This window comes from Tursiops truncatus, chromosome 17, assembly GCF_011762595.2.
Source record: "Tursiops truncatus isolate mTurTru1 chromosome 17, mTurTru1.mat.Y, whole genome shotgun sequence".
In the NCBI taxonomy this organism is placed as follows: Eukaryota; Metazoa; Chordata; class Mammalia; order Artiodactyla; family Delphinidae; genus Tursiops; species Tursiops truncatus.
The window spans coordinates 60,247,899-60,274,887 of record NC_047050.1 but is presented as its reverse complement, the minus strand read 5'-3'; the positions used below and the strand labels follow the sequence as shown (position 1 = coordinate 60,274,887).

General features: G+C 42.7%; 1 protein-coding gene across 6 annotated transcripts in view; it reads left to right on the top strand.

Moving 5' to 3' along the window:
- Positions 1-26,989, top strand: part of SNTB1 (syntrophin beta 1) — a 228,391-nt gene that overhangs the window by 132,235 nt on the left and 69,167 nt on the right. For all 6 annotated transcript variants that reach the window (XM_073794704.1, XM_073794702.1, XM_019932062.3 and 3 more), the window contains one exon: positions 8,250-8,457. In XM_073794704.1, coding sequence (XP_073650805.1) covers positions 8,250-8,457 — 208 coding nt within the window. The remainder of the gene's footprint in view (positions 1-8,249; positions 8,458-26,989) is intronic.

Here is a 26,989-nt window from a genome sequence, read left to right as displayed (position 1 = left end):
AATGAGCACAGACTGAAAGCTTAAAAGAAAAGAATTTCATATATTCTCTCTCAGTTTTGGAGGCCAGAAGTGTGAAATCAAGGAATTGGCAGGGTTGGTCCCTTCCCGAGGCTGTGAGGGAGAAACCATTCCAGGCCATCCTTGGCGTTCCTTGGCCTTGCGATGCTTGACTCCAGTCTCTGCTTGCATCGTCACCAGGCCTTCATCTCTGTGTCTCTGTGTATCTTTTCTGTCTCTTCTACTGAGACTCTCATTGGATTTAGGACCCATCCTAATCCAGTGGGTAGATGAATAAAATAAGCATCTCATTATCATCCTTACTTTCATTACTTCTGCAAAGATTCTATTTTCAAATCAGTCACATTTGAGTTTCTGGATAGGCATGAATTGGGGGAGATACTATGCAACCATCTACACATGGTGAGCTTCTTGGGTGCAGGGACCATGCATTCTACTTTTCTCTGCAGCACCCAACACACATTGAGTGTCTGGAAGACTCACCAGTACTCACAGCATATTTTCTGTGTGCATGGGTAAAGACATCGCTGCATGTTCCCAACTCCATTTTGTAACCCAAGAGATTTACTGGCATTTTCTGTTTTAATAGGCATGACTGTCTCTTTACTAATAGTGTAGCTAAGAGAGAGCTGACTTGCTTATATGTGCCCATGGGTCCAGATAATATAAAAGCATTGCGTCCACTAATATAGTTTCTTTTTCCAGTAACTGAGACAACAACACAGTCTTAAAATGCCCAAAGCTTAAATGACAACTGCTAACATCAGGATTTACCAGTCATGAAGCACATTCACAGTTATTATCTCATTTGGTTCCTTAGTAATAACCCCATGAAGGCTATTATTATCACTTTCATTATAATGATCATTATCACTTTCATCATCATCATCATCATCCCTGTTTGATAGGAATAAAGAAACTCAAGGCTCATAGAAACTGTGACCTATTTGCGATCTGTGTATGATTCAGGACTTGTAGTTGTGTTTGAAAATTACACAGCTCAAACTGGCTTCTGCAGAAGGGGAACATGGAAGAAAATACAAGGATATGCTGAGTGTCAGGTACGGCTGGATCCAGGTCTCTCATCTTTCAGCTCTGCTTTCCTCTGTATTGGCTTCATCTGCAGGCAGACCACCCCCTTGATGGCCAGATGGCCATCAGCAGATCCATGATTATAACTGTTCCCTCTGTATATATGATGAGAGAAAAACATCATCTTAACGACGACTCCTGAAGAAATCCTGGGCCTGGCTCTCCTTGGCCAAATTGCATCACGCCTACAACCTTTAACCCATCAAGCCCCCAAATCACATAGACTGAGAATGGAGGTAAAGCCTGTTACCAGAAAGGGGGGGAGTAGAAACTGGGCAGACAGAACCACAGATGTCCATAGGAAGCATAGTTTATAAATGACAGAGCTTGGGCTTTGGGACAATGTTGTTTTAACCAACAGGCCAGTCCGGCTCCTCCCCCTCCCCTCCCCTCCCCCCTCCTCCTCTTCTGTTCAAATACAGTGAATACACAGTGGGTACACATGGAACAAAATTCAGAAAATACAGAGCTATACTGTGAAAGTTTCCCTTCTTAAGTGAGTGGGTTTGCTGATTCATTTTGGTTCTAACATTCTGCAAGGATTGATTGTGTTCTCAGTTGCTTGTTGGCATTTGTATTCAGGCGGGCCAATAAGACAGTTTTTATAATGTGGCTGTGTTTTTATGTGGCTTGCAAACATAGTTTGGTGCTATCTCTATTGTGAAGATATGGCTTCGATTACAGAACCTGGCTTTGGGGGACTATTGTACCTCTTCTGTTATTAAATGTGTATATGTTTATGTCTCCATATGTAAAGTCTAGCATAGAACTATTTTTTTTGAAATAAAATTTTTTTTAAATTTTTTAAAAAAGAGAAAGTTTCCCTTCTTATCTTGTCCTGTCACTCCATTTCCCTCCTAACTGAACCTACTTGTACACCTCTCCAGGCATAGTCTCCACATTTACAAACATTTATATGGATCATTTTTACATTAATGATATGATACTGCTCTCACTGTCTGCCCTGTGCATTTTTCACTTCCATCGTATCAGACATTTTTTGGTTCTCTGACTCTCATGACTTCAGCCACCCAACCACAGTGCCATTTTTACACACCACCTAGTTATTTTTCCACCCCTGAGTTTTTCTTTTCTTTCTCCCCCCACCCCGGCCACCTCCCCTCTTCCTACTTTATTTCCTCATCTTTATCTCTCCTTTAAAAATGGATGAGGTAATTATCAGAGTTGAAAGTGCCTTTTTAAAGAATGAGTTACCTGAAATATTTGACCCTACAAAATGGTTCTTTTGGGGTAGGTTGTCAGCAAAATACTTCAGTACGATGAAACCATTCCACATCTCTTTTCACCCCCAGAGTCACTGGTTAGCTCAGGCAGTTCAGAAAGCAAAAGGACTTCAACAGATAGTTGTAGCTCTAGTTATGCCTAAAACTCAACATAAACCTCATAAAGTCCTTTTAGGTGGAACAAATTAGGAAGTTGGGATAAGGGATAATGTAGAATCAGGTTTGCCCCAAATCTTCCAGTATCTCTCAAGAAACTCATGCATCTCTCCCCAAAGTTATTTTTTTTCCATCCCAAGATGTTAGAAATAGCCCTTGTATAACTTTTTAGTTTCTCCTGGGGCTTGCATTTTTTCAAGTCCAAGTACTCTGAAAAAGAGTCTCAGGGCCCACCCTGGAGGACTCTTCCTCGCCTCATGGGACCACTGCCATCTTCTTGTACGCAAATTGGGAAGACTCTTCATTGTAAACCGGAATACAAACCAGAATTGATCAAGATTAGCTTGGCACTGTGATATCCCACACATACGTTATCTCATCTTTGTCTTTTCAATGATCTTGAGAGGCAAGGTTGAGCCATCATCTTACGGATAAGAAAATTGAAGCTTAGGGAGGTTAAGGAACTTGGCTCACAGCCAACAAGTTTTAAAGTCAGCCTGAACCCCAAAATCTATATGCGTAACAACTACCTCCTGACACATGTGGGTTTGAATTGTTTTCTTTAAAAATGGGCCACTGAAAAAACTACTGCACAGCCAGCCCAGGAATAGGATTTTTCTCTCCTTATACTCCAAGACATGCATTGCACCTGGTACATTTACATTTTGGCAAAATAATATTAAATGACAAATTAAGCCAAAGTGTGTGTGTTTGAGATTTGTGCTAGGTAGTGTGATAAGTAACCACATATATACATAGTCACTCCATGACCTTGACCAGCATCTTGAGTTGTCTCTCGGAAGTTCTGGGGACTTTCGTGCTACCAGCTACTTGTTGTTTGGTTTAGCGTGTAGAGTACATTGGTATTAAAAGGAAAGGTTGGTACTCTTCTTCCTCCTTCCCCTTTGGGTTTAGGGAGCAGTGAATGTGGATCACTGAATTCTTTCATTTATTCATTGCACAAATAATTGACATCATTTCTGTGCCAGACGAGCCAACAATTCTTCACCCACTATCATTTTTTGGTGATTTCATGCTGCTCCCGTATGCTGTCAGTGAAAGGCTCTTTCTCATCGCCCTGTTGACACTGACCCTTCTCTTGAGTCACGTTCTGTCTCTTTACAGAATCTATAAAGCTGACAGAGCTGCAGCTTTGTCAGAAAGAATGGTCTCCCTCTTCACTCAGATCTGTAAGCCCTTCCTAGGCTGTTGATTCACAACCCCGAACACTCGCCCTTTACATTCAGGACAGACTCTCCAGAGCCTTACTTCATCCAAGGCCTGTCTGTGGTGGTTTTAAGATATGTCCCCAAATCCTTTGATTCTCTTCCCTTTAAGAAGTGAAGCCTAACTCTTCCTCGTGAGTGTGCGTTGGACTTAGTGCCTTACTTCCAACACAAAGAATGAATCAGACATATATACACTAATATGTATAAAATAGATAACTAATAAGAACCTGCTGTATAAAAATAAATAAATAAAATAAAATTCAAATCAAAAAGAAAAAAAAAGAAAGAATGAATCAGAACTGATGGTATATGACTTTGGAAGCCAGGTGATAAAAGGAGCAGTAGTTTCTTCTTGCTCTCTGGGGGAAACCAGCTACCACGTCATGAAGACACTCAAGCAACTTTTGTGAGATAACAAAAGTGTGGAGTTTTTTTTTTTTTTGATGTGGACTATTTTTTAAAGTCTTTTATTGTATTTGTTATAGTATTGCTTCTGTTTTATGTTTTGGTTTTTTGGCCCCGAGGCATGTGGGATCTTAGCTCCCAGACCAGGGATGAAACCCACACCCCCTGCATTGGAAGGCAAAGTCTTAACCACTGGACTGCCAGGGAAGTCCCAAAAGTTTGGAGTCTTAAGCCACTTAATTCTGGGGGAATTTGTTACTCAGCAGTGGATTACTAATACACTTTCCAAGAGCCCTCTGTTGTGTTGCCCTTCTGGTGACAATCCCCTACGGGCATAGCTCTTTTGGGGGTGGTTTGAGCTTGAGCTCAGAAAGGCCTGCCATAATCCTTAATCTATATAATTTGTGGAACATGTAAAGCATTTACCCAGGCCTCAACCTCTAGAAATTCTTAATAGGTCTGGGATGGGGTCCAAATATCTGTATTTTTTTGTTTTGTTTTGTTTTGTTTTTGTTTTTGCGGTACGTGGGCCTCTCACCGCCGTGGCCTCCCCCGTCGCAGAGCACAGGCTCCGGACGCGCAGGCCCAGCAGCCATGGCCCACGGGCCCAGCCGCTCCACGGCATGTGGGATCCTCCCGGACCGGGGCACAAACCCTTGTCCCCTGCATCGGCAGGCGGACCACCAACCACTGCGCCACCAGGGAAGTCCCAAACATCTGTATTTAATTAAATGATTAAAAAAGAAAAAAAAAACGACTCAGGGATTCCTGAAGAATACTTTTGATGGAGAACTTCTGCTGCCTTCTTTTTTTGACTATAAAAAGCCACAAGCCTCTCTATTCTGTATCCCCTCTGTTCCTTCTTTGAGACCGATGGGGCGGGGTGAGGTCAGTTCACTTTTCAGCATGTTCACTTCAGCCACTGGGGACCCTGGCAAACAACCAAGCTCAATGCTTTTTTCTTAGGACCCCATAGAGCACCCTTCTCAAACTGAAATTGCGTCAGATTTACCTGGAGGGGGATCGCTGGGCCTCACTCCCAGAATTCCTAATTCAGTGGGTCCAGGTACGAGTTGAGAATTTATATTTCTAATAAGTTCCCAGCTGATTCTGCTGCTGCTGGCCTGTGGTCACACTTTGAGAACCACCACTAAAAAGGCATAGGACCTGGTATTTAAACTTTGCCTCAAAAACAGTCCAAGATCCCCCCTGTAGTGCAGGCAACAACAACAACAAATGAAAACAGGCAAACAAAACCTCACCCATTTTGCCTGAAACAAGTCATCCACGGTGACAGAAATTCTGCTGGTGGTTATTTGAGGGGAAAATAACTGGAAAGGGAGTGTGAGGTGACGTCTGGGATACTTGTAATATTCTGTTTCTTCATCTGAGTGGTGGTTACAGGAATGTGTTCCCTTTGTGAAAATACATTTACCATCTGTGCACTTTTCTATATGTTACGCTTTAAAAGCTTACTTAAAAATTAATAGTAATGATAAATGCTGTCAAAATCTGGGGAAAATGGGCCTCCTCTTCACTAGCCTGGACCTCTGTGTATAGGCCAGCTTTCCTCTGGTTACGCTGGCAACCCAACAAAGAAATTATTCTTTCTTTCTTGCTGGCATCATTTTTGTACGCGCGCGCGCGTGTGTGTGTGTGTGTGTGTGTGTGTGTGTGTGTGTGTGTGTGTGAGATACCTGGCTAGTGGCTGCTTCCCAAACTGTCATTAAGAAAAAAAAATCCAGGTCTTCAAAGGAAAATATTCTAAGAGAAATATTTGCATGTTTTAAATTCCTAGAATAATGGATATTGATAGAATAATTTGAAAAGCAAGTTGAGCTCTCAGTGATGTTTTTGGAGAATCCTAGTTTGTGTTTGGCTACTCAACTTTACTGAGAACTTTGGGAGGGAAGGAAAACTCACCCTAGATTGACCACCCATTTCTTTGAAAAGTGCCTAAGAGGCATGAGAGTATTTTCTTCTGGGTAAGAACACATGTCACCTAAAAAATTCCCTGTTTCATCACATAAAACCTTTGAAGTCTTAGCGAGAAGACTTGTTTTGCAAATTTCTTACCGAAAAAAATCCGCTAATTGTTGCTAAAACTCCCCTAGAGATATTCTACTTTTTAAATAATTCTTTTTCTATCATTTCAGTTTATGGGTAGAAAAGGTTTACTCACTCTAAAATGTTGGTTTCAAATGTAAATGAGGCCAGGTTACACTGGGACTTCTAATTTTCTGATGATCTGCAAAACTGTTATTTTAAATTTAGGAGCTAAGTAGGACACTGTTGGCCATATTTGTTGGTGCTGATGCCTTGAGACAGCTGTAGAAGACAATGGATGCTCCCTTATTGGATGCCATCCAGTCTAAAAGGAGAGGCATTGTAATTCAGTATTTAAATTCACGGTCTTTTGAGCCTCAGCATCATGGGTTGAATCCCAGTATCACCAACGTTGTGGCCTTGAGTCAGTTCTTTCTCTGTCCCTCCAAACTTTAGTTTTTGTTTTTTTTTTTATCCTGTTAAATGAGGTAAATAATATCAGTCATAGGGATATTACAAAAATTATAAAAAATAATATAAAAGCGTTTAAATTTTTGCCTGACACATAGTAAATGCTCAGTTAATGTTAGCATAATTATTGAGGGATGAAGGGAAATTGATACATGGATCATTTCATTTAGTTTTGAATTTCCCAATCCCTGTATCTTTCTAATGCAAACATGAGTGAAGAAATGTTATTTATTTGCATGTATACACACATGAATGAATAAATAAAATGTATGCTTTTCTCTCTGCAATAAAAATTATCTGTCTAAAAATTATAGATGTGGAGAACAGGTTAATGGTTGCCAGGGACTTGGGATGGTGGAGGGGAGGGCAGCATTTGTGACTGTGAGGGGTGAGTGGGGGGAGAGTTATGTAAAATAGAAACCTCGGAGTAAACTGGGTAAAGGGTATACTGAAGCTCTCTGTCTTAATTTTGCAATGCCATGTAAATCTGTAAGTATTTCAAAACAAAATTTAAAAACTAAAAGGATTTGTCTAGAATTTCTGCCTTTTACCGTAATTACAGTATGTAGATCTCACTCTGAATCTCAGGTGATCCCTTTGGAGTTCTGGCATAAACTTTGGTATTTGACTTTAAATATAACACTTTTGGGAATTCCCTGGTGGTCCAGTGGTTAGGACTCCGTGCTTCTACTGCCGGGAACCCAGGTTCGATCCCTGGTCGGAGAACTAAGATCCTGCAAGCTGCCTAATGCAGGCAAAAATAAATAAATAAACAACACTTTTCGTGCATCTCTCTCCCCACTGTTACCCTCTCCTCGGCCAACTCACTCCTGCACTGCGCTTGTCCAAGTATTAAGTGGTAGGGAAATGAGCCACAGACAGGATTCTTAAAGAGTGCAGTTTGGTCGTCTTTGATGCTAATTCACAATTTACCCTAGCAGTAGGATTAAGCAAGTGGGTAGATATTTCAGTCTACTTCCCACCAGCAGCAGCTAGGTTGTGAGTATATTGTTAAAATCCTCTGTGGATTGAGAGGTAAGGAAAATTAATATCAGCTCACAGTTTGGAAGTCTTAATATGATACTACTAAAAACCCACTCAGCTGAGTAACAGGAAAACCAGACATCCTTAATTCAGGTGATTGGATGGTTGGATAGCTAGGCCCCCAGTACCTCGACCAATGCCTGCATACAGTCAGTGTTTGTAGATGAATGGATGAGTGAGTGAATGAATGAATGAATGAATGACGGGGGCATTAAGGTAAACCACGGGAAACAAGTTAAAAGTAAGAGTAAAGAATTAGTTCAACTTAGCGGGGAGAGACAATATAGAGGTAGGAGGTGGGGAAAAAGGTTATTACGGAATTATATGAACTCTCATCTGTGTGAAACTTTTGAAAATTGTAAAGCACTATAAAGAATCTTTTATTCAATTGAAAAATAAAATAAAAAATCTTAATTGAAAAGCTAAAAATTAAAATAAAATGTGTAATAGGAAAAGAAAACAATTAGTTCACCTTTGAGGCCCAGGACTTAGGAAGCATGATCTGCCAGGGAACCTTCCAACGCTTCTCTCTTTGCTTCTCTAGGCAGCTTGAAATCCACTCTCCAGATGCTAAGCACACGGTGATCCTGAGAAGCAAGGACTCAGCCACTGCCCAGGCCTGGTTCACTGCCATCCATTGCAACGTCAGTGACCTGCTCACACGAGTGATCACCGAGGTCCGAGAGCAGCTGGGGAAGACGGGCATTGCTGGGAGCCGGGAGATCAGGCATCTTGGCTGGCTTGCAGAAAAGGTAGGGAAAACGTTCCCCCCGTCGTAGGCATTTCCCCAGGCTTTCCCAGCACTTGCTGCAACCACTGAAGTCAGGTACCTCATTCCACAGGCTGATCCTCTCATTGGGATTTCTCGTCTGTCTCCAGCAGATTTTCCGTTGCATTATGCAGGGGCTGTGTCTTCAGCAACCTTGATTCCCCACAGACGGTCCAATATGTGGCAAAATGCAGGTGGTCACTAATTGTCTGTTGCATGGATGAATGAGTGAGATAGTGACCGAACAGTCTGATTCTCACATGTACACAGGAAGGGCAGGGGAAATAACTCAGACTCACAACACAGCTGTTCCCTTGGGAGGGAAGGAAGTTGAAATTGTTGCTTAAAAGAGGGTTCGTGTGGGGTTTGATGGACCTGCTTGTTAACATCGACGCATTTACAAATAATAACAATGATAATAACAGCAAGGATTTCTTAAGCAGCTACTCCATGCTGACTCTTATATATTATCTTTAAGTTGTATTCTTAAGCCAGCAGGCTCTGAATGTGTCATCATTTATGAGCACCTATTTTGTGCTAGGCACGGTGCTAGGCAGGAGTGGGGAAGGGTGTATAAAGATGAAAAAATGCTTAATGTCTTTCCCCAGGGAGGACAGCTGCTGTGGAAGGGACCTAGGGTCATGGTAACACTGTCACTTTGACTTCTTTTCCCAAGTGGTGTGATACGTTGAAGATAGTAAAACTCACTGCAGCAATCTCCTGGGAGTTAACCCTCCTCTTGATTTCAAAGGATTGAACCTTTGCCATTGCCCTTACATCTGATTGCTGTCCCTTGAACTTGACCTTCAGTGCTCAGGAACACTGGGCTTTGGTGACAGTCTGACCTCCCAGTGACTCACATTCTAATAGGTGGTAAATGGGAATAATGATTGTTGCAATAACAGCTTTCCTGCCAGTGAATCATGTCATCTGAGAAGACCCAGTCCAATGGCAACTGAAAATAATACTTGAACACAGCATTCGGCAGTTTTCCACCATTGTTCTTTGTTCGCATCAGTTCATGTGTGGGTCTCAGCCACAAAGTTCAACACAGAGTGGGCTGTTTGGTATTGTCCCATCTCTCACAGGTTTCAGAGGACTAAAGGGACAGTGCAGGTTGTGGTGGCACCAAGATCGTAATAAACAAAAACCACAGGTAGTCTCTCATGACACCGTGTGTGGGGATTCCTGATGAAAACAACACTGCAGATCTGGATGATAGCATTTCAGAAGTCGTTCTCTAACCCTCTCCGCTTTTTACTCTCTCCAAATGTATGTGTTTTTATTAGGAGAAGTCTCATTAGTCAGGGATCTTTCAGTTGCAAGTGACAGAAAGCTCAGCTCAGCTTGAGCATGAAAGGGGACCTACCACTTCTGAAAACTGCAGTGTCCAAGGGTAAGCTTCAGGCATGGTGGGATCCAGGGACTCAAATAATAATAATAGACCTGCCTCTCCATCTCTTTGTACCCTGTCCACTTTGTTGGTTTATACCCTAGCAAGCCCCCTTTACTTGGCCTAAGAGTTTCAGGCTCGTGGGGGCGGTTTTGTTTTGATTTGTTTTTGTAGCTGTGGCTATTTCAGTGAATAGAAACCTCTTTGCTCTCGTTAGTTCCCACAGAAGTCCTAAGATCAGCCTGACCCAAACCATGTGCCCCGTTTGTTGAAGGGAGGTGGTTCTCCCATGGAAAGTTAGGCCGCTGTGCAAGGAAAAGACTGAATGGGTTCTGGGAAAGCGAAAACAATAGACATTCGCTATAGAAGGAAAAGGGGAGGAGTTGATTGGGATGAAAAGTGTCCTCACTCGGTTAGGGTCCGGAATGGATGTGGAAGTGTACTGCATACTTTAGGATCCAGCAGGAGGTGGATGGCAAACTCAAAAGGGATGACTGGAAGGGATTTAACATAGCAATAATTTATAAGGTGTGGCCGAGGCAAGGAAAACCAGTAAGGGATGGAGAAGCACTCCAGAGCTCAACAGTTAGAGGTCACTGCCACCCTTTAACCTGAAATGGCCAGGAACGGGAGCAGTTACCTGAAACCAGCGAGAATTGTAGCTATAGAAAAAGGCATCCATTAAGAGCTATGGTCTTCGGGAGAGAAACACAACCCCTGCCGATCCCTGCCTGCCCATCTCCTGCTGGTGTCTCCCATTGGCTGAGGCTGATCTGAAGACAGAGGCAAGAGAGCCCCACTGATGCTCTGTTAGGGTCAGACTCCCAGGGCTCCGACCAGGGCAGAAAAGGATGGAGCGTGGATCTAGAGGCAAAAGGAGGCTGTCCAACACACATCCCTCTACCTTGCAAGTAACTGAGGTGGTCTCAACTCTAGAAGCTACTTTTCTCTCATCTCTTTTAATACCAACTACATTTAAAACCATTACTATCTGGATAGTTGAAAAATGATATTGTGTCATTAGTAGTGATCTTGACATTTTTTCCAAAGGTTCCATTTTCTCACTTATAAATTGTCTGCTTATGCCTTTTGCTTATCCCAGATTATCAGTAGACACGTTAAGCATTCCTGTGGAGCAGTCATAAAGGTGCATAAAAAGCTTTCTGCTTTTAGAATATTCTTATTCTTTTGATGTAATTTCAGATCATCATTACAGATGTTTCTTTAAATTGTAGTATGCGCTTTATCCGTAAGAGCAATCAATAATGAGTTATCATGGATAATTATCAGAGGCAAGGATGTCTTTTATTGCTTTCATCTTCAGAACTTCTTAAAAGATTACCATAGATCAAGTCCAAGGGAGCAAATGCAAACTGGAATTTTTTTGAATAAATATTTAATACTGAATCCTAGTGTGTAGACATATGAATGGTTTTTAGCAAAATGTTAGAATGAATGGCAAATCCTTAATACTGTGGCTTTCTTATATTATCACAAATATCAGAGAATTCACTTGGTATTTGTAAAGATATAAAGTATGATCCTATATATATTCAGCTGTAATTTACCTTAAATTGATATCCTTTGTCTTTTCCTATACTGTCGATCTTTGATTTTTTTGGATTAATAACAGTAGCTCTAGGACAAGGTCTGTACATATTATATTCAATTTCAAGTTTTTAAAACGCATTTACATGAACTAAAACAATATGAAGCAACATTTTCCCTTCTAAAATCCTATTCAGTGCAAACCCTAAAACTTCCTCTACACTACACAGAAGGAAAACTTTATATTTAACGTTATTCTTCATTGTGAGATGGTCCAGGGACTAGAAGAATGTCTCCTAAGAAATGCTTAGGTCTTGAGTCAATGGGGAGAGTTCAGTACACTCCAAGAGAGGAGAATGAGAATGAGAAAAAAGTGGAGTTTGTAGGGAGAGCAGACCAGAGACTGGTCTAAAGGGAAGTGGGGTCATCCTGAAGGAAGGCGGTAAGCAAATCTGGTACCTTGGATGGCACCCAATTATGGAAGATCTTGAAAGCTGGACAGATGGTTTGAATTTGATTTGGCAGCAATAGGAAATCTTCATGTAGAAAATCAGAGAGAAGGGAACTTAGAAGTGACCTCTGTGGACGGAACGTGTCTCCCCAGAATCCGTAAGTTGAAACCCTAATCCCTAATGTAATGGAATTTGGGGGTGGAGGCTTTGAGAGGTAATGAGGTTTAGATGAAGTCATGAGGATGGAGAGCTCCATGATGGGATTGGCGCCCTTATAAGGGATGAAGACACCAGAGCGCTCGCTCTCTACCACGTGAAGATACAGCAAGCAGGTAGACTTCTCTAAGCCAGGAAGAGAGCCCTCCCTAGAACCCCAGGCTGACACCCTGATCTTGAGCTTCCAGGCTCCAGAACCGTGAGAAATAAATGTTTGTTCTTTAAGCCACCCAGTCTGTGGTAATGTGTTACAGTAGCCTGAACTCTGGGACCTAGAAAATGGAAGGTGTTTTATTTATGGTCACACTTTAAGTCAAGATACAGGAATAATTAGTGAATGGGACAGTGCTGTGATATAATTTTTAATTTTTAAAAGAATCCAGTGCAGCTCATTCATGGCGATCAATTTAATTCTTTCCTTGAATTCTGGCAGCCATGCCCTGAACTCTCTACAGAATCAAGGTCAGCTCTGCAGTCGCCTTTGAGTGGGGCTGTATTCCTTGTCTCCTTGGTGTCCTCGGTCCTGTGAACTGACACCACAGTGACAGGTCCTGGACTGCTTTCCCCTGTGAGTGCCCTCACCTGTAGATGGGCCAGGTGCACCAATATAAAGTCTTTCCTATGATCATATTAGTCTCAAGCCTTTTAACTCTTTGCAAAGCCCCAGTTGCCCCAAAAGGCCCATAAATGCTCATCCCTACCCTGAACAATAAAATGCATTATGCTCCAAACAAGTTTTTTCAATCATCTTTCTTCAGTTAATCTTCTTACAGTCATTATTGAGGTGTTTTCAATGGTCCAATTTCAGACAAGAGAAAGAGAAAGAGAGAATATAGGGCTTCCCTGGTGGCGCAGCGGTTGAGAGTCCCCCTGCCGATGCAGGGGACACGGGTTCGTGCCCCGGTTCGGGAGGATCCCACGTGCCGCAGAGCGGCTGGGCCATGAGCCATGGCCGCTGAGCCTGCGCGTCCAGAGTCTGTGCTCTGCAACGGGAGAGGCCACAACAGTGAGAGGCCCGCGTACCGCCAAAAAAAAAAAAAGAGAATAAAATAAGGAATAATAAAGAAAAAATAAATAGAAAAAAATAAAGTTGTGACTCTCTCACTACTTAAGAAAACAATAATAAACAGGGATGTGGCAGAATTGTTAAATTCTGTTTTGTGCTCAGTTTGTAGGTTACTGTCTTTGCTTTACCTTGTTATCTCAGTTTGCAAACATTTCTTGTCAGATTAAAAACACAACACAATTAAAAAAAAAAAATACCCCGTTGGTAGCTCTGAGATGCAAGTTCAATTCTCAGCTTTCCTCATTTCCACTAGTTTCCTTCAAATGGGCAGTTTTATAGAGCTGTGCCTCCCCAGGGTGTTGTTGGAAGAGATGAAGCTGGTAATTAGTATTTATTATGTGCCTAGTCTGTCTCAGGCAATGTGCTTGAAATAATCCCTATCCTAGGAGGCAAACTTGGAGAAGTTAAGAAACTTTTCTAAGATCGCTCCTCTAGAAAGTGGCAGAGCCAGAGTTTGAACCCCTCTTTCTAACTCCACAGCTCAGAACTCTCCACTAAGCTGAGCTAATAAGGGACCCAGGGAACAAGTGTCCATATGAGTGAGATGCCCCCAGAACCCCGTGTCAGAGCACCACTACATACCAAAAGCACAGTTTCAGAACTAAGAGACGTATCAAAATTACTCAAATCCTTCGTTTGCCTTTATGAAAATAAAGGGTGTCTTTGTCAGTTCGGGCTATCACAAAGTACCAGAGACTGGGTGGTTTATAAACAACAGATATTTATTTCTCACAGTTCTGGAGGCTGGAAGTCCAAGATCAGGGTACCAGCATGGTTGAGTTCTAGTGAAGACCCTCTTCATGATTTATAGACAGTCCTCTTCTGTATCCTCAAGTGGCAGAGAGAGAGAAAGGGCTAGCTGTCTTCTTATAAGGACACTAATCCTATCTTGGGGGCTCCACCCTCGTGACTTAATCACTTCACAAAGGCCCCACCTCCTGATACCATCACATTAGGGCTTCAACATATAAATTTGAGGAGGACAGAAACATTCATTCCACAGCAGAGGGAACTTACATACCACGACAGAGCAACACTTACTAAAATCTTTTCTCTCCTGTCCTACAAAGACTGAAATTATCTTTGGTAGGATAGGTTAGAGGAACACTAGAATACACACACACACACACACACAAAAATATAATTTGTGTACACACACACACACACACACACACACATTGTCTATTAAATGCAGTAAAAAGGATTTGCACTGGTCCTTTCAGCAAAATATTGACTTACTGTGTGGCTCAGAGGCTAATACACCATGGTAACTGAAATCTGAACCATGTTGTTGAGAGACTGGGATTATTTAATTAAACCATGATAATTGGAATTCATAGATGTTGGAAACATGCAAAGCAAGGCCGATGCTGTGTGTGTTGTTCATCTCTGTTTGGTCTTTAGTTCTTCTAGATCGTTGTTAAACATTTCTTGGATTTTCTCAATCGCGCCTCCATTCTGTTTCCGAGATTCTGGATCATCTCTACTATCATTACTCTAATTCTTTTTCAGGTAGATTGCCTATTTCCTCTTCAGTTATTTGGTCTCATATGTTTTTACCTTTCTCCTTCATCTGTGACATTTTTTTTTGCCATCTCATTTTTGTTTTTATGAGTGGGATTGTGTTCCTGTCTTACTGGCTGTTTGGCCTGAGGCTTCCAACACTGGGGTTTGTGGGCTGTTGGGTAGAGCTGGGTCTTGGTGCTGAGATGAGGGACTCCATGAGACCTCACTCTGATGAATATTCTCTGGAGTCTGAGGTTCTCTGTTAGTCCAGTGGTTCAGACTCGGAGCTCCCACCACAGGAGCTTTGGCCAGACCCCAGGCTCGTGACCCAAGATCCCGCAAGCTGCCTGAGGCCGCATAAACAAACAAACAAAAATAACAAAGTAAAAGACAGAATTAGACTAGGAAACTAACAGATATGTTAGGAAGAATATAAAAATATAGATGAATCAACAACTGGAACGTACATCAGTACCACAACATTAAAAAAGAGGAGGGAAAAGAAAAAAAGGGATGGGATGGGGAGGCCTCGGCTGTGGAGGGCGGGGCCTAAGCAGTGGCGAGGTTTGGGCAGTGGGAGGGGCCAATGCTCAGGACCCACAGGGCTAGAAAGGCCCTGGGGCCTGTGGGGGTGGGGCTTAGGCTGAAGGAACAGAAGGGGCCCAGCCGTGCCCCCCACCTTGGTCTCAGAGGATAGGGTCCTCACCTGGGAGCCCAGCAGACTTCCTGGGCTCGAGTGGGTGGGGCAAACGCCCTCCTCTCCTCTCCTGCTCCTCCGGTCTGGGGTCAGGGAGGGGCCCTCCCACCTGCCTCTCCTGATCTCCCGGGCCTCCCTCCTATGCCCCCAGGACCAGTACGGCCGGTGGGGAAGGGGGAACCTTGGAGGGCAGGGGAGCGGCCTGGGAGCTCAGCAGGCTCCCCAGCCCAAGTGGGCCAGGTGATCGCCCTCCGCTCCTCTCCCTCTCCTTCCGGAGAGTTCCTCCCGCCTGCCTCTCCTGATCTCCCCATCTCAGGGGCGCCGAGCCTGTCTGGCCTCCACTTCTTCCCCCTCAGTCCCCCTACATCCTACCAGTTCACCTTGGGGTTACTTCCGTCTCCTTGGGTGTCAGAGTTCTCCACCAGCGGCAGGCAGGCGCCCTAGTTGTAGGGAGACGCTAACTCTGCATCTTCCCACGCTGCCATCTTCTCTGTTTTGTTTCAGGACTATCTTTTTTTTAAAAAAAGTTTGAGTGCTGTAGCATATTGCTTCTTATGAAATATAGCCTAGGGGTTTGTGTATTGTACCAAAATAGATTTAGAAGTGAACACTCCACTGTCTCTCTCATAGAAGTGTTCTTCCTTGGTGTCCCAACTCCAGGAAGCACACCAGTTATAATAAACAATTGTCTTGGACTTCCCTGGTGGTGCAGTGGTTAAGAATCCACCTGCCAATGCAGGGGACACGGGTTCGAGCCCTAGCCTGGGAAGATCCCACATGCCGCGGAGCAACTAAGCCCGTGCGCCACAACTACTGAGCCTGAACTCTAGAGCCCGTGAGCCACAACTACTGAGCCCATGCACCTAGAGCCCGTGCTCCACAAGAAGAGAAGCCACCGCAATGAGAAGCCTGAGCACAGCAACGAAGAGCAGCCCCTACTCACCGCAGTTAGAGAAAGCCCATGCACAGCAACAAAGACCCAAACAGGCCAAAATAAATAAACAAACAATTGTTTTGTTTGGGCCGCTTTAACAAAACACTATAGACTGGGTAGCTTATAAACAACAGAAATTTATTTCTCACAGCTCTGGAGGCTGGAAATCCAAGATCAAGGTGCCAGCATAGTCAGGTGAGGGCTGTCTTCTGGACTGCAGACTTCTTGTTGTGTCTTCAGATGGGGGAAAGGGCAAGGGGTCAGGGACCTCTCTGGAACGTCTTTTGTAAGGCATGGATTCCATTCATGTAGATTCCATGTCCTTACAACCTAATCACTTCCCCCAAAGCCCAACCCCATAATACCATCACCTTGTCCGTTAGTTTTCAGCATATGAATTTCAGGGAAACATTCAGACCACATGTAGAATTAAATATTTGCTTCGTGCTTCATAGTGATTTCATCTTCGTTTCCTTTGACATTCCTGAGAACTCACTGATTCTACTCCATCTAACTACCAGAGCAGAGTCGAGTTCTGTTCTCTCAGTGAGTGAGCATGAGGCTGTGTGCCCAGTTTAGAGGTGGGGACATCCTTGCTCTGCAGGAACACATTCCCTTTCAGGAAGAACACAGGCACAATCGGAGATGTTGTGCACGCCTCGTGGTTGTCATGGTGAAAAGTGCTTATTGGGATTCTGCCCAAAAAAGGTGTGATCGTTGAAAATAAAAGCTACTCTTTGAACTGTGCTGACAAGAAAGCCGATTCTCGGTGTTGGAATGATTAGTTTGACCTTTCGTTTTTAAGTGGTTTTATGAAAATATGAGCACTGCATGCACCGTAATTTTAAACAGGGAGTGTTGGGGTTTTTTTCTTCTTCAAACCAGACCTACAAAAATCAAGCTAATTTTAAATATCCATGTAGGGTCAGGTAATCATCTCTAAAATACCAACTGCTGGGAGTCTTTACCTCCTTCTTCTACTCTTAAAGAAAGGGAAACTGTTTAGTAATAGCAAGACAGTCCTACCCAAAAATGTCCTATTAAATAATTACTTTGAAACATGACGGATTTGGAGACCTGACGAAGCCTTTCTTTTCTGATACAGTTTTTCTGGTCCTGCTGGGGTTTGCTGTCCTCCAGGAAAAGGTGATAGGAGGTGTGTGAGCAGTATTCGTGTGCCAAATGATGCATTATGGGGATGCCTTGAGAGGCCCCAGTCTGGAAGAACAGGTTTTAAAGAGCTGTTTATTACTATATCCATTTAAGGAGGAAGTTGGTAGGAAGGAAACAAGGAAACAGGAAGGAAGGAAGGAGGGAGGGAGGGAGTGAAGGAAGGAAGGAAGGAAGGAAGGAGGGAATGGGAGAGAAACACATGCTTTAATAATTTTACCTCCATTAGATTGAAACCAGCTTATGTTATTCAGAGGATAAAAGTAATATTTGGATTTAAAGAGACATGCTTAAAACTTTCACTTGGATCCCTGATGCATGGCATTTGATTCCTGGAACTATGATAATAGCACTTGACAGTTCAGCACTGTCTTATTTAGGTGATAATCCTAGTAAATTCTTCATGTGAGTGGAAGGGCAAATGAATAACCATGAAGTCTCATGGGTCCTGCAAAGGGATTTTTTTCCTCCCCTCAATTTTTAATGAGGCCCCATATTTGTCGTCCTCCCCAATGGCTCCTGGGAGCACGATGTGTTCGGTGTGGGCTGTGGAGCCCACGCCGGGCTGCTGGCCTCTGCATTTGAGGAGTCCTCAGCTGAGACTCTGACCCAAGTTCCAACACATTGTTGGCTCCATCATATTGATTCCTGGCTCTGATATTAATGTGCAACTAATGAGTTGCATGGCGTACATATTAACCCAGGCTCTGGCAGTGCTAATGCCAGACGAGCCATGAGATGGAGTTGGGAGGAGGGCAGCGAGACACCCAGTGCACTGACATCTTAACAGACGCGAGCAATTAGCAAAGCTGTGTTGCAGAATCACCATTTCGTAGCTTACAGGAAGTAATAAGCCATCAAGAGGTGGAAAAACATGTCTTATATCTCCTCTTAAATAAAAAATCCTTCTGCATCAGAGGGGTGCTCTGTGAACTGTGAAGTAGGGAGGAAAGTTGAAATGTTTAAAGTCAGGTAATAGCTTTTATTACCAAAGGGAAGCTGAGTGACTTCCAGCCTTGCTGTTGAGTAACAGTAGATTTAAGACCTTCAGGCATGGCCACGTGGCACTGACCGCAAGGACATTGGTGACATTTCAAGGCAGTGCTGTGTTGTCTGGTTTTTTTTTGTTTTTTCAGGAGATGGCAGGTTGGAGGTACAAAAGGGCATGCCACTCTGGCCTTAGAAGGCAGTTGTGCACAAAAATTTCTACCAGCACATCCTGGGAGACATAATATGTCAAAGAAGGAATCGTGCCTAGTTTTGTATGGTACCCAGAGCGCCTAGCACTGTTGCTGGCTTATAGTTCAGGGCAAATGGATTGAACTGGTTAAGGAGTTGAGAAAATTGATTACAAACTCAGCCATGCTACAGAAGACAGTTATTTGACTTTGAACAAGGCACCTCTCTTAAATTTGTTCCAACTGCCTTATTTTACAGATGAGGAAACTGAGGCAAAGAAAGGTAAATGGTTTTTCACTTTACTGCACTGCTTCCATTAAGCATTAAGTTTATATAAGAAAGTACCTGCTATGATGGCATGGATAAACAGTGGACACCAAGCCCAAAAGACCCGGTTTTGACCCTCACTCTGCTCACACAAGCTCCTTCGTCTTGGGCAAACCACTGATAGTTTCTCTGAACTCTTACATGCAACCCTGAAAAAGGCAATAATGATGCATGTGTAAGCTCTTTGTAAACTGTAGAGCTCCATACAAATTGCTATTATTATTAGGACCACTATACAGGGTGGAGATACAAACATGATCGCTTTCCTCAAGTGTGCTCTGTCCAGGGCTGGAGTTAAATTTTAGCAGTTGACTATGGACACCACGATACGTGCTGCGGGGATATGAATGAAGTCAAATGAAAACAGGGATTCACTGTTTGGAGGGACACCTGGAAGGCTCTACAAAGACAATATTTGAGCTAGCTTTGAAGTAGATGTCTTCTAGGTGACAGCCAAACAAGCCCACTAATAAACAGAAAAAAACAAACAAACAACCAATCCTAATAGGACTTCCAGCAAACTCACAGGACATTCACCACGTGTCTGACACTGCCTTCTTGGTAGTTATGTGAGTTGGCTTCCTGTCACCTCATGTCTAAAGGTAACTGTTCTTTCTCTGATTTAATTTTCTGCAGAGACTGCCATAGGAAGCACTAAAAAAAAAACCCTGTAGATATTCTAAAATAATTTAAAATAATGATTCCAGTTTCTTTATTGACTCCCCCCTGCCCCTGCTGCTTCTAGTTGCTATTTAATAACTTTTGATTTTGCTGCTTCTCTCCCATCCCCACTCTTTGGTCACTGGCCAGCAAGTGTCTAAGAGTGACCATGAAGCAAGGTCTAATTACTTCCAAGCTTAGTGGTGGATAAAACTAATAACAGCCAGTATTAATTTCTTAAGTGCTCTGTTTAGCATTATCAAGAAAATTTAGCAAAGTTAGGTTAATTGCCTGCGGGAGGGTCAGCCCTGCTCAAGGGCATACGTGGGCTACAAATGCAAAACACAGTCCCTGTCCTCAGGTAGTTTATAAGCTGATCAAAAAAGGAAACAACAAAGTGAGAAGTTTCAAAATCAAACCATGATCCACAGAGAAAATGTGCAAGGCAAAAACCAATCCTGTTGGATTAAATAACAGTATAAGTCTTCCTGTGATTAATTAGGTACATCTGAGATCAGGTGGGCTAGGAACATTGGTCCAGCCTCATGGAGAGCCCCTAAGGAAAGATTTGGGTGGAAAATATGAATTTAGTAAGTCTCATCTCCAGTACCCTTAGGGATTACATATTTTCACAAGAGGCATCAGGTCTGTGCTATGATTCCAGAGTATATCAAGCCAATTTGTCAAGTATTTCCTACAAAGCCTGGAAAACATCAGGCAGAACTGTGGCCCAGCGCTGCTGGAATATCTGTGCGCAGAGACATGTTGAATATTAGATAAAGTGACACACGTTTCTCTTCTCTCCCTTCCAAGCAGAAAAAGAGGAAGAATGAGAGAGAGGGTGACATGATTCGTTTTCACTCGCTTCTGAGATTTTTTTAAACTTATTTTTCTCTTTGAAAATTAACGGGTGCTTGTTGTAAAAACTATTGTCCATTCATCTTTTAATTTGATTATAGATTTTGCAAGGGTGACTCTGCAGTGCAGGCAGCTCTCCCCAGAGACACTCCCTTGATGATGGGGAGGCAGGTTGAGTTGGAACTTCACATCTTAGCAAGAGTCTCCTCTGATGACTCAGGGCATCCTGCTCCCATCTGATGCCTGCTGGCTGGACTGTTGCTGGTAGGTGGTCATTGGATCACCCATAGAAGTCACTGGTGGGAGAAATGCTCCAGCATGGAGCTATACACATGGTCTACCCCATTATTTCCCGAGGGTTAAGGAACACTGGGTCATGAACTACACGAGAGGGAAGCAGGCAATTCTACACTGAGTTCTTCCTATGTTAGGATCTTCGCTTTTTCTGTTTCTTTTTTTTTTTTCTTGCCTGCTAGTGGATTTATTGTTTTTATTTTGTTCTTTTATTTTCCCTCTCTACTTATTTTGTAAATTATATAGCCTTTATCTGTTGTTTTAGTAGTTCCCCTTTAATTTTCAATATGTGTATATGACTTCACAAAATCTAAACAAAATTAATATCTCTAACTCATTCCCCCAAATGTAAGGATCTTAGGAAGCTTTTGCTCCACTCCTGTCCTACATGTTATTTTGTTCAATGTCTTATTTGCCATCTTGTTTTACATTCCCCAAATTAGTGGTCACTTTTTAAATCCAACAACAGACACTTGCTTAGATTTGCATACAAGTTGACTGCTCTCTTTGCTCATCATTGCTTTCTACACCCCACTTCTTCCTTTGGAATTCAGTTTCCTTCTTGATGAAGTACTTCTTTAGTGCTTTTCACTTTTGTTTTTGTTTTTTTCAGCAGGAGTTCTTTTCTTATTTTCAGCATCTTATTCCATGTTTATGGTTTCTAATATTTTTAACAGACTTCTATGTTAGTGTCTGTCCTTTTACTGTATATAGTTAGTTGTGTTAGTTTGCTAGGGCTGCCGTAACAAAGTATCACGGACTAAGTGGCTTAAACAACAGAAAATTTATTTTCTCACACTTCTAGAGGCTCCAAGTTTGAGATCAAGGTGTTGACAGTGTTAGTTTCTTTCTCTTGAAGCCTCTCTCCTTGGCTTGTAGACAGCCGTCTTCTCCCTGTGTCTTCATGGGCCGTCTTCTCTGTGTCTTCACTTGGTCTCCCCTCTGTTTGTGTCTGTCTCCTAATCTCCTCTTTTTAAAAGAATAAGTCATGTTGGATTAAGCGCCCCCCTTATGATCTCATTTAACTTAATTACTTCTCCAAAGACTGCATCTCCAAATACAGTCACATTCTTAGGTACTAGGGGTTAGGACTTCGACTGTGAATTTGGGGACTAGAGGAGACACAATTAAGCTTATAGCATAAATTCTTAGTGTTCTGATAACCCTATATGATGTGTCTGTTAACCCATTCTCATGGAAGATTTTTATCATGTGTTGTGAAATTTTGGACTGTAAACTTATCTCCTTCGGGGGCTTAATTATTGGAATACTTAGTGCCTGGGTCAAAGTTGTGTCCCTACAGAACAGCTTTATCTTGAAGGATCTGCCAGGTGCAGCCAGAGGTTCAGTGGCTCAGGTCAACATTTTTGATAATTGCTCAGCTTGGGGTTTCATGGACCATGTGGGCAGTGTAAATGCTGACCCCAGACCTTCGTGGGCCATAGCCTGTGGTTATAAATGATCAGAGGAGGCCTTTTATCCTATTCAAATCACAGGGTGTTGTCAAGGAAATTTTTTTCTGTCTATTCTTTCACTAACTGTGAAGCCCTTCAAGGGTTCAGATTTATTCATGGACAGCAATTACAACTTCCCACCTTGCAGGCATGGCCTGCCATGGCATTGGGCAGCAACCCGCTATTCCCAAGGAGTGCTGAAACCTGGTTTTGGTTATGGAAACCAGTAACCTCTCCTTCAGTCTACCCCAGCCTCTCTACGCCAGCTTGGCCGTAGCATCAACCCATTGCTTTGCAGTTCCCTCTTTTTTTCTTGCACCTGAGATTTTGAGGTATTCATTTAAAAGGATATGTGTTAGATTTTATCCAGCATTTTTAAGTGTTTCAAGATAGCTAGTCTCCCACTGCCAGAATGAAAATGTAAATGATGGGTTCTAGGGAACAGTAACATCTTTATAATGATGAAGAGTCCCTTTCAAGAACTGAGTATTGGTTTAGATTTTCTTTGAATCCCTCCAGTCTATTCTTTTTAATTTTCTTTACATGGATTTGTACTTATTTTTATTTACTTTTAGCTACTATACATAGGATCTGTTCAGTTTTCACTTTTCCAGACTGTATATATGAAGTCTGTGATTTCTATGTATTAACGTTGTACCTAGCCAACTTGTATTCTTCTGTTACTTGTAAGTTTTCCCATTGCTTCTCCTGGGTTTTCCAGTTATAGAGTCATCTCAACCCCCAAATATGATCATTTTACCTCTGTCTTCCAATTTTTTTATGACCCTATTTTATTTATTTTGCTGGATTGATAGTACTTTCTTAGCAGTGTTATATAATAGTGAGGATAGAAAGCATTCTGATATTTTCTTTTCCCTAACTTGGACAGGAATGCCACTTGTGGTTTCTTGTTAAGCTTGACACTGGCTAGTTCGCAGATTAAAGTAACTGACATTTCTGTAGGTCTTCAGAATTTAAAAGCACTTTTCTGTACATTGTCATCTTGAATTCTCACCACCACCTGGTTTTGTGAGACACAGAAAAATGGCCAATTTGCTTAATTTTCTTTTAAAGACGACTTATTGAAAATTGGACCTGAGTGGGCAGTGACCTTCAACTGGTACATACCGGTGGAAGTTTTATCCACTTTTGGTTACCAGATTTAATAATAAGACCTTCCTATTCAGACTTCCTATTGTTTATTTCTTATTGAAAACCCAAATTGGGTCTTCTCTTTAACTAAAAAGCAAGTGAGAAAAATCCAAAAGCAGTGGAATGTTTTGAACTGGAATAGATATGTCTCAGTGTAAACTTTTAGGGGAATAATAGCTGTTGCTTTGAGATGCTTGTATAAAGTGCTGAAAAACCCTCATCTGTTCTGTTTGTATTTACACAGTTGTTGATACTCACTAAGGCTGCTCTGTAAGTTTGTACAGTTCGTGCACCCCACAAAGGTGCCCAGCAGTGGGGAGTAATAGGGCAAAATCCAACTGACATTCCACTTGCCAAGCCTCCTGCGTTGGGTGTTAGCAGGAACCTGACCCCACCAGAAGAAAGGGCCCTTTATTTTCAACATAATGACAGTCTGTAGCTAAATGGTGTACCTGCAGGGCTGCTTCTTCCCAGAAGAGGGCGCCTTTTCCTAATTCTCTTAAAGAGGACATAGGCTGATACCACAAGCCATGGATTAAACCCTCTCCCCTAAAGCATAAGTCCATACACAGCTCATGGGGGTTACGGTGCAAATTCATGCTAGTGTTTTATAGGGGTTTTGCCTAATCTGGACTTTTAAAAACTTATTTATTTATTTATTTTAACATCTTTATTGGAGTATAATTGCTTTACGATGGTGTGTTAGTTTCCGCTGTATAACAAAGTGAGTCAGCTATATGTATATATATATCCCCATATCTCTTCCCTCTTGCGTCTCCCTCCCTCCCACCCTCCCTATCCCAGCCCTCCAGGTGGTCACAAAGCACCGAGCTGATCTCCCTGTGCTGTGCGGCTGCTTCCCACAAGCTATCTGTTTTACGTTTGGTAGTGTATATATGTCCATGCCTCTCTCTCGCTTTGTGCCAGCTTACCCTTCCCCCTCCCCGTGTCCTCAAGTCCATTCTGTACGTCTGCTTCTTTAGTCCTGTCCTAATCTGGACTTTGTTTTTACAAATGTGAGATAATTTTTGCAGAGGGTTCCCTTTTATAACTCTCAGTTTTGAAACATTATACCGTCTTCATCACTGTCAACAACACGCATCTACTGGGTATTTACTAAGCAGGGATCACTAATACACACTAGGTGGAAAAGAGTTGAACTCAGCATGTCTGCTTAACAAGCAGTAGCCAGAGGTGTGTGTCATGGATCATCTTGTAGATGTATTACTTTTGTTTGAAGCGACATTTCTAAAGAAGCACAAGCAGACGTGGTAAGGTCACTGGAAGCCACATATTTCCATCTGTTAGCCTTGCGGCTATTTCCTGGGAGGTTGGCAGTCTTTGTGGGAGCTGGAGGAAGTAACATCTTTTTCCAGAGTGAGTTACAAAACGCGGGAGAAGCACATAAGGCTCCTGAAAGCAGATGGAAGTCTTCGTGCTCTTCTGCAGCAGAGGACTCAGCCCATCTCTTGCTGCTCCTCCAAGCTTTGGAGAAAGGGAACTGCTGAGTCAGCACTGACGATTCAAATGAATACGGGGGGGCAGGGAATTGTGTACATCGCCCGCTCTACATTCCTCACACATGAAGGAACGTAAGTGTGGGAAGGTTCTTTACCAATCCAAGATCACATGCTTGTCATGGGAAAGTAGAGACTAAAATGCAGCACGGACCTCTACTCTGGGATTCAAGAGGCCCCTCCTTGTGAGATTTCAAGCACTTTCATTCCTTCAGTAACAACTTACGATGCACCCACTACATGCATTCATAGTCTCTGGAATAGCAATGGCTTGAATAAGGAAGCACCTCTTACTGGAGACAGTTGCCTGGCTTTGAATCCTGATTTCTATGTGTCTTACCTGGGAATGATTTCTATAGTTCAGTCTTTAGATCTGATGTTTCTGTTGGTGGAGTAGTTGGATGTATGAATATGGGACACAGGCTACCTATCCTTAGGCTAATACTGCAGTGGCTGATGACATGACCACACGAGAAAAGAAGAACTGATACTTTGGGAGCTTGCTAGAGTGAGCTGCTAGATGTGGAAGCCTAACTGACAGGTGATTGGGACTCAGAACCTGAGAGCACCTGAGCCATGAGAAAGCAGAGGATGCCCATCTGCAAAGAAAGCTGAACACACACATGAAGAAGCAGAGGTGACACCTGAAGAGGAAGAAGCTGCTTCCACTCCATCTGCCTTTCCATTTCTCAGGGGGCCTGGCTCACCTTCCCTCCTGGTCTTTGGGTTCTGTGAGACCTCTCCAGCCTCACTTTCTACGCCCCCTCTTGATTTGGTCCCATATTTGTCATTTTTCCTTTTTTGTAATCAGTGTCTGAACCAAAGTCAGCTGTCACTCTCAGACACTTGGACATGGAACCTTTGGGGGAGCAGGGGTCCTTTCACCCAAAGTCTTCACCTCATGACTCTCTTCATCCTGCTGAGAAGGGCTGCAGCCACCTCTTCACCGTCCAGGTTAGAATCCACACTGGGGAGATGAGGCCTTGACTCAAACTTTCTATTCTGTTAGAAAGAGCTCCAACAATTCACTAAGAGCTCAATCAATCCACTAATCCCCCAAGTGATGAGTGAATTGATTATTGAACTGAATTTTAGGTCTGAACATTTGACGTGATCCCTGAATGAAACTTGAATCCCACAGAACTTCTGGGAGACTCAGCCGTTGCCCTGTCTCATCCTGGGAGCACAGAGAACACTCGAGAGCACATGGTCTTCCTGTCCTGTCCTCCAGGACTGTGGTTCTCAAATGTTTATTTGCATGAGAATCATCTGGCATGTTTGCTGAGACACAGGTGGGTGGGCCCCACCCCAAGAGTTTCTGATTCACTAGGTCTGGATTGGGGTCCAAGAATTTGCACTGTTGACAAGTTCACAGATAATGCTGATGATGCTGGTTCCAGATCACGCTTTGAGAAACAGCTTTAGAACAAAACACAAGTGATAACTAGAGAGTGAATACTAAAGAGTCCAGGGCTGCTTTTGGAGATGATGAACATATTCTAAAATTAGGTTATGGTGATGGCTGGCCACAGAACTCTAAAAATATATGAAGAATCATCCAATTGTATACTCTCAATGGGAGAATGTTGTGGTATGTAAATCACATGATAATAAAGCTCTTTTCAAAGAGTCATGACTTTAATTAGAGTGGGTTGCAAGCAATATTTTTCTTTTAATTAATTGGAATGAAATAGAAAATATCAGCATGTGTTTTATATGTTGCATTAGTCAGGGTTCTCCAAAGAAACAGAAGAACAGGATATATACAGAGACAGAGAGACAGAGACAAAATCTGCAGGGCAGGCTGGCAGTTGCGGCAGGATTTGCAGTTGCAATCATGAGTCCAAAGGAAGTCTGGAGACAGAACTCTTTCCCCTACTGGGGGACCTCAGTGTTTTCTCCTAAGGTCTTCACCTCATTGGATGAGCCCTGCCCACATCATGGAGGATAATCTGCTTTATTCAAACGTACTCTGATTCAAATATTGACCACATCTAAAAAATACTTTCATAGCAACACCTAGATTGTTTAATCAAACAACTTCACTCCATAGCCTAGCCAGACATATAAAACTGACATAAACAATTTACCA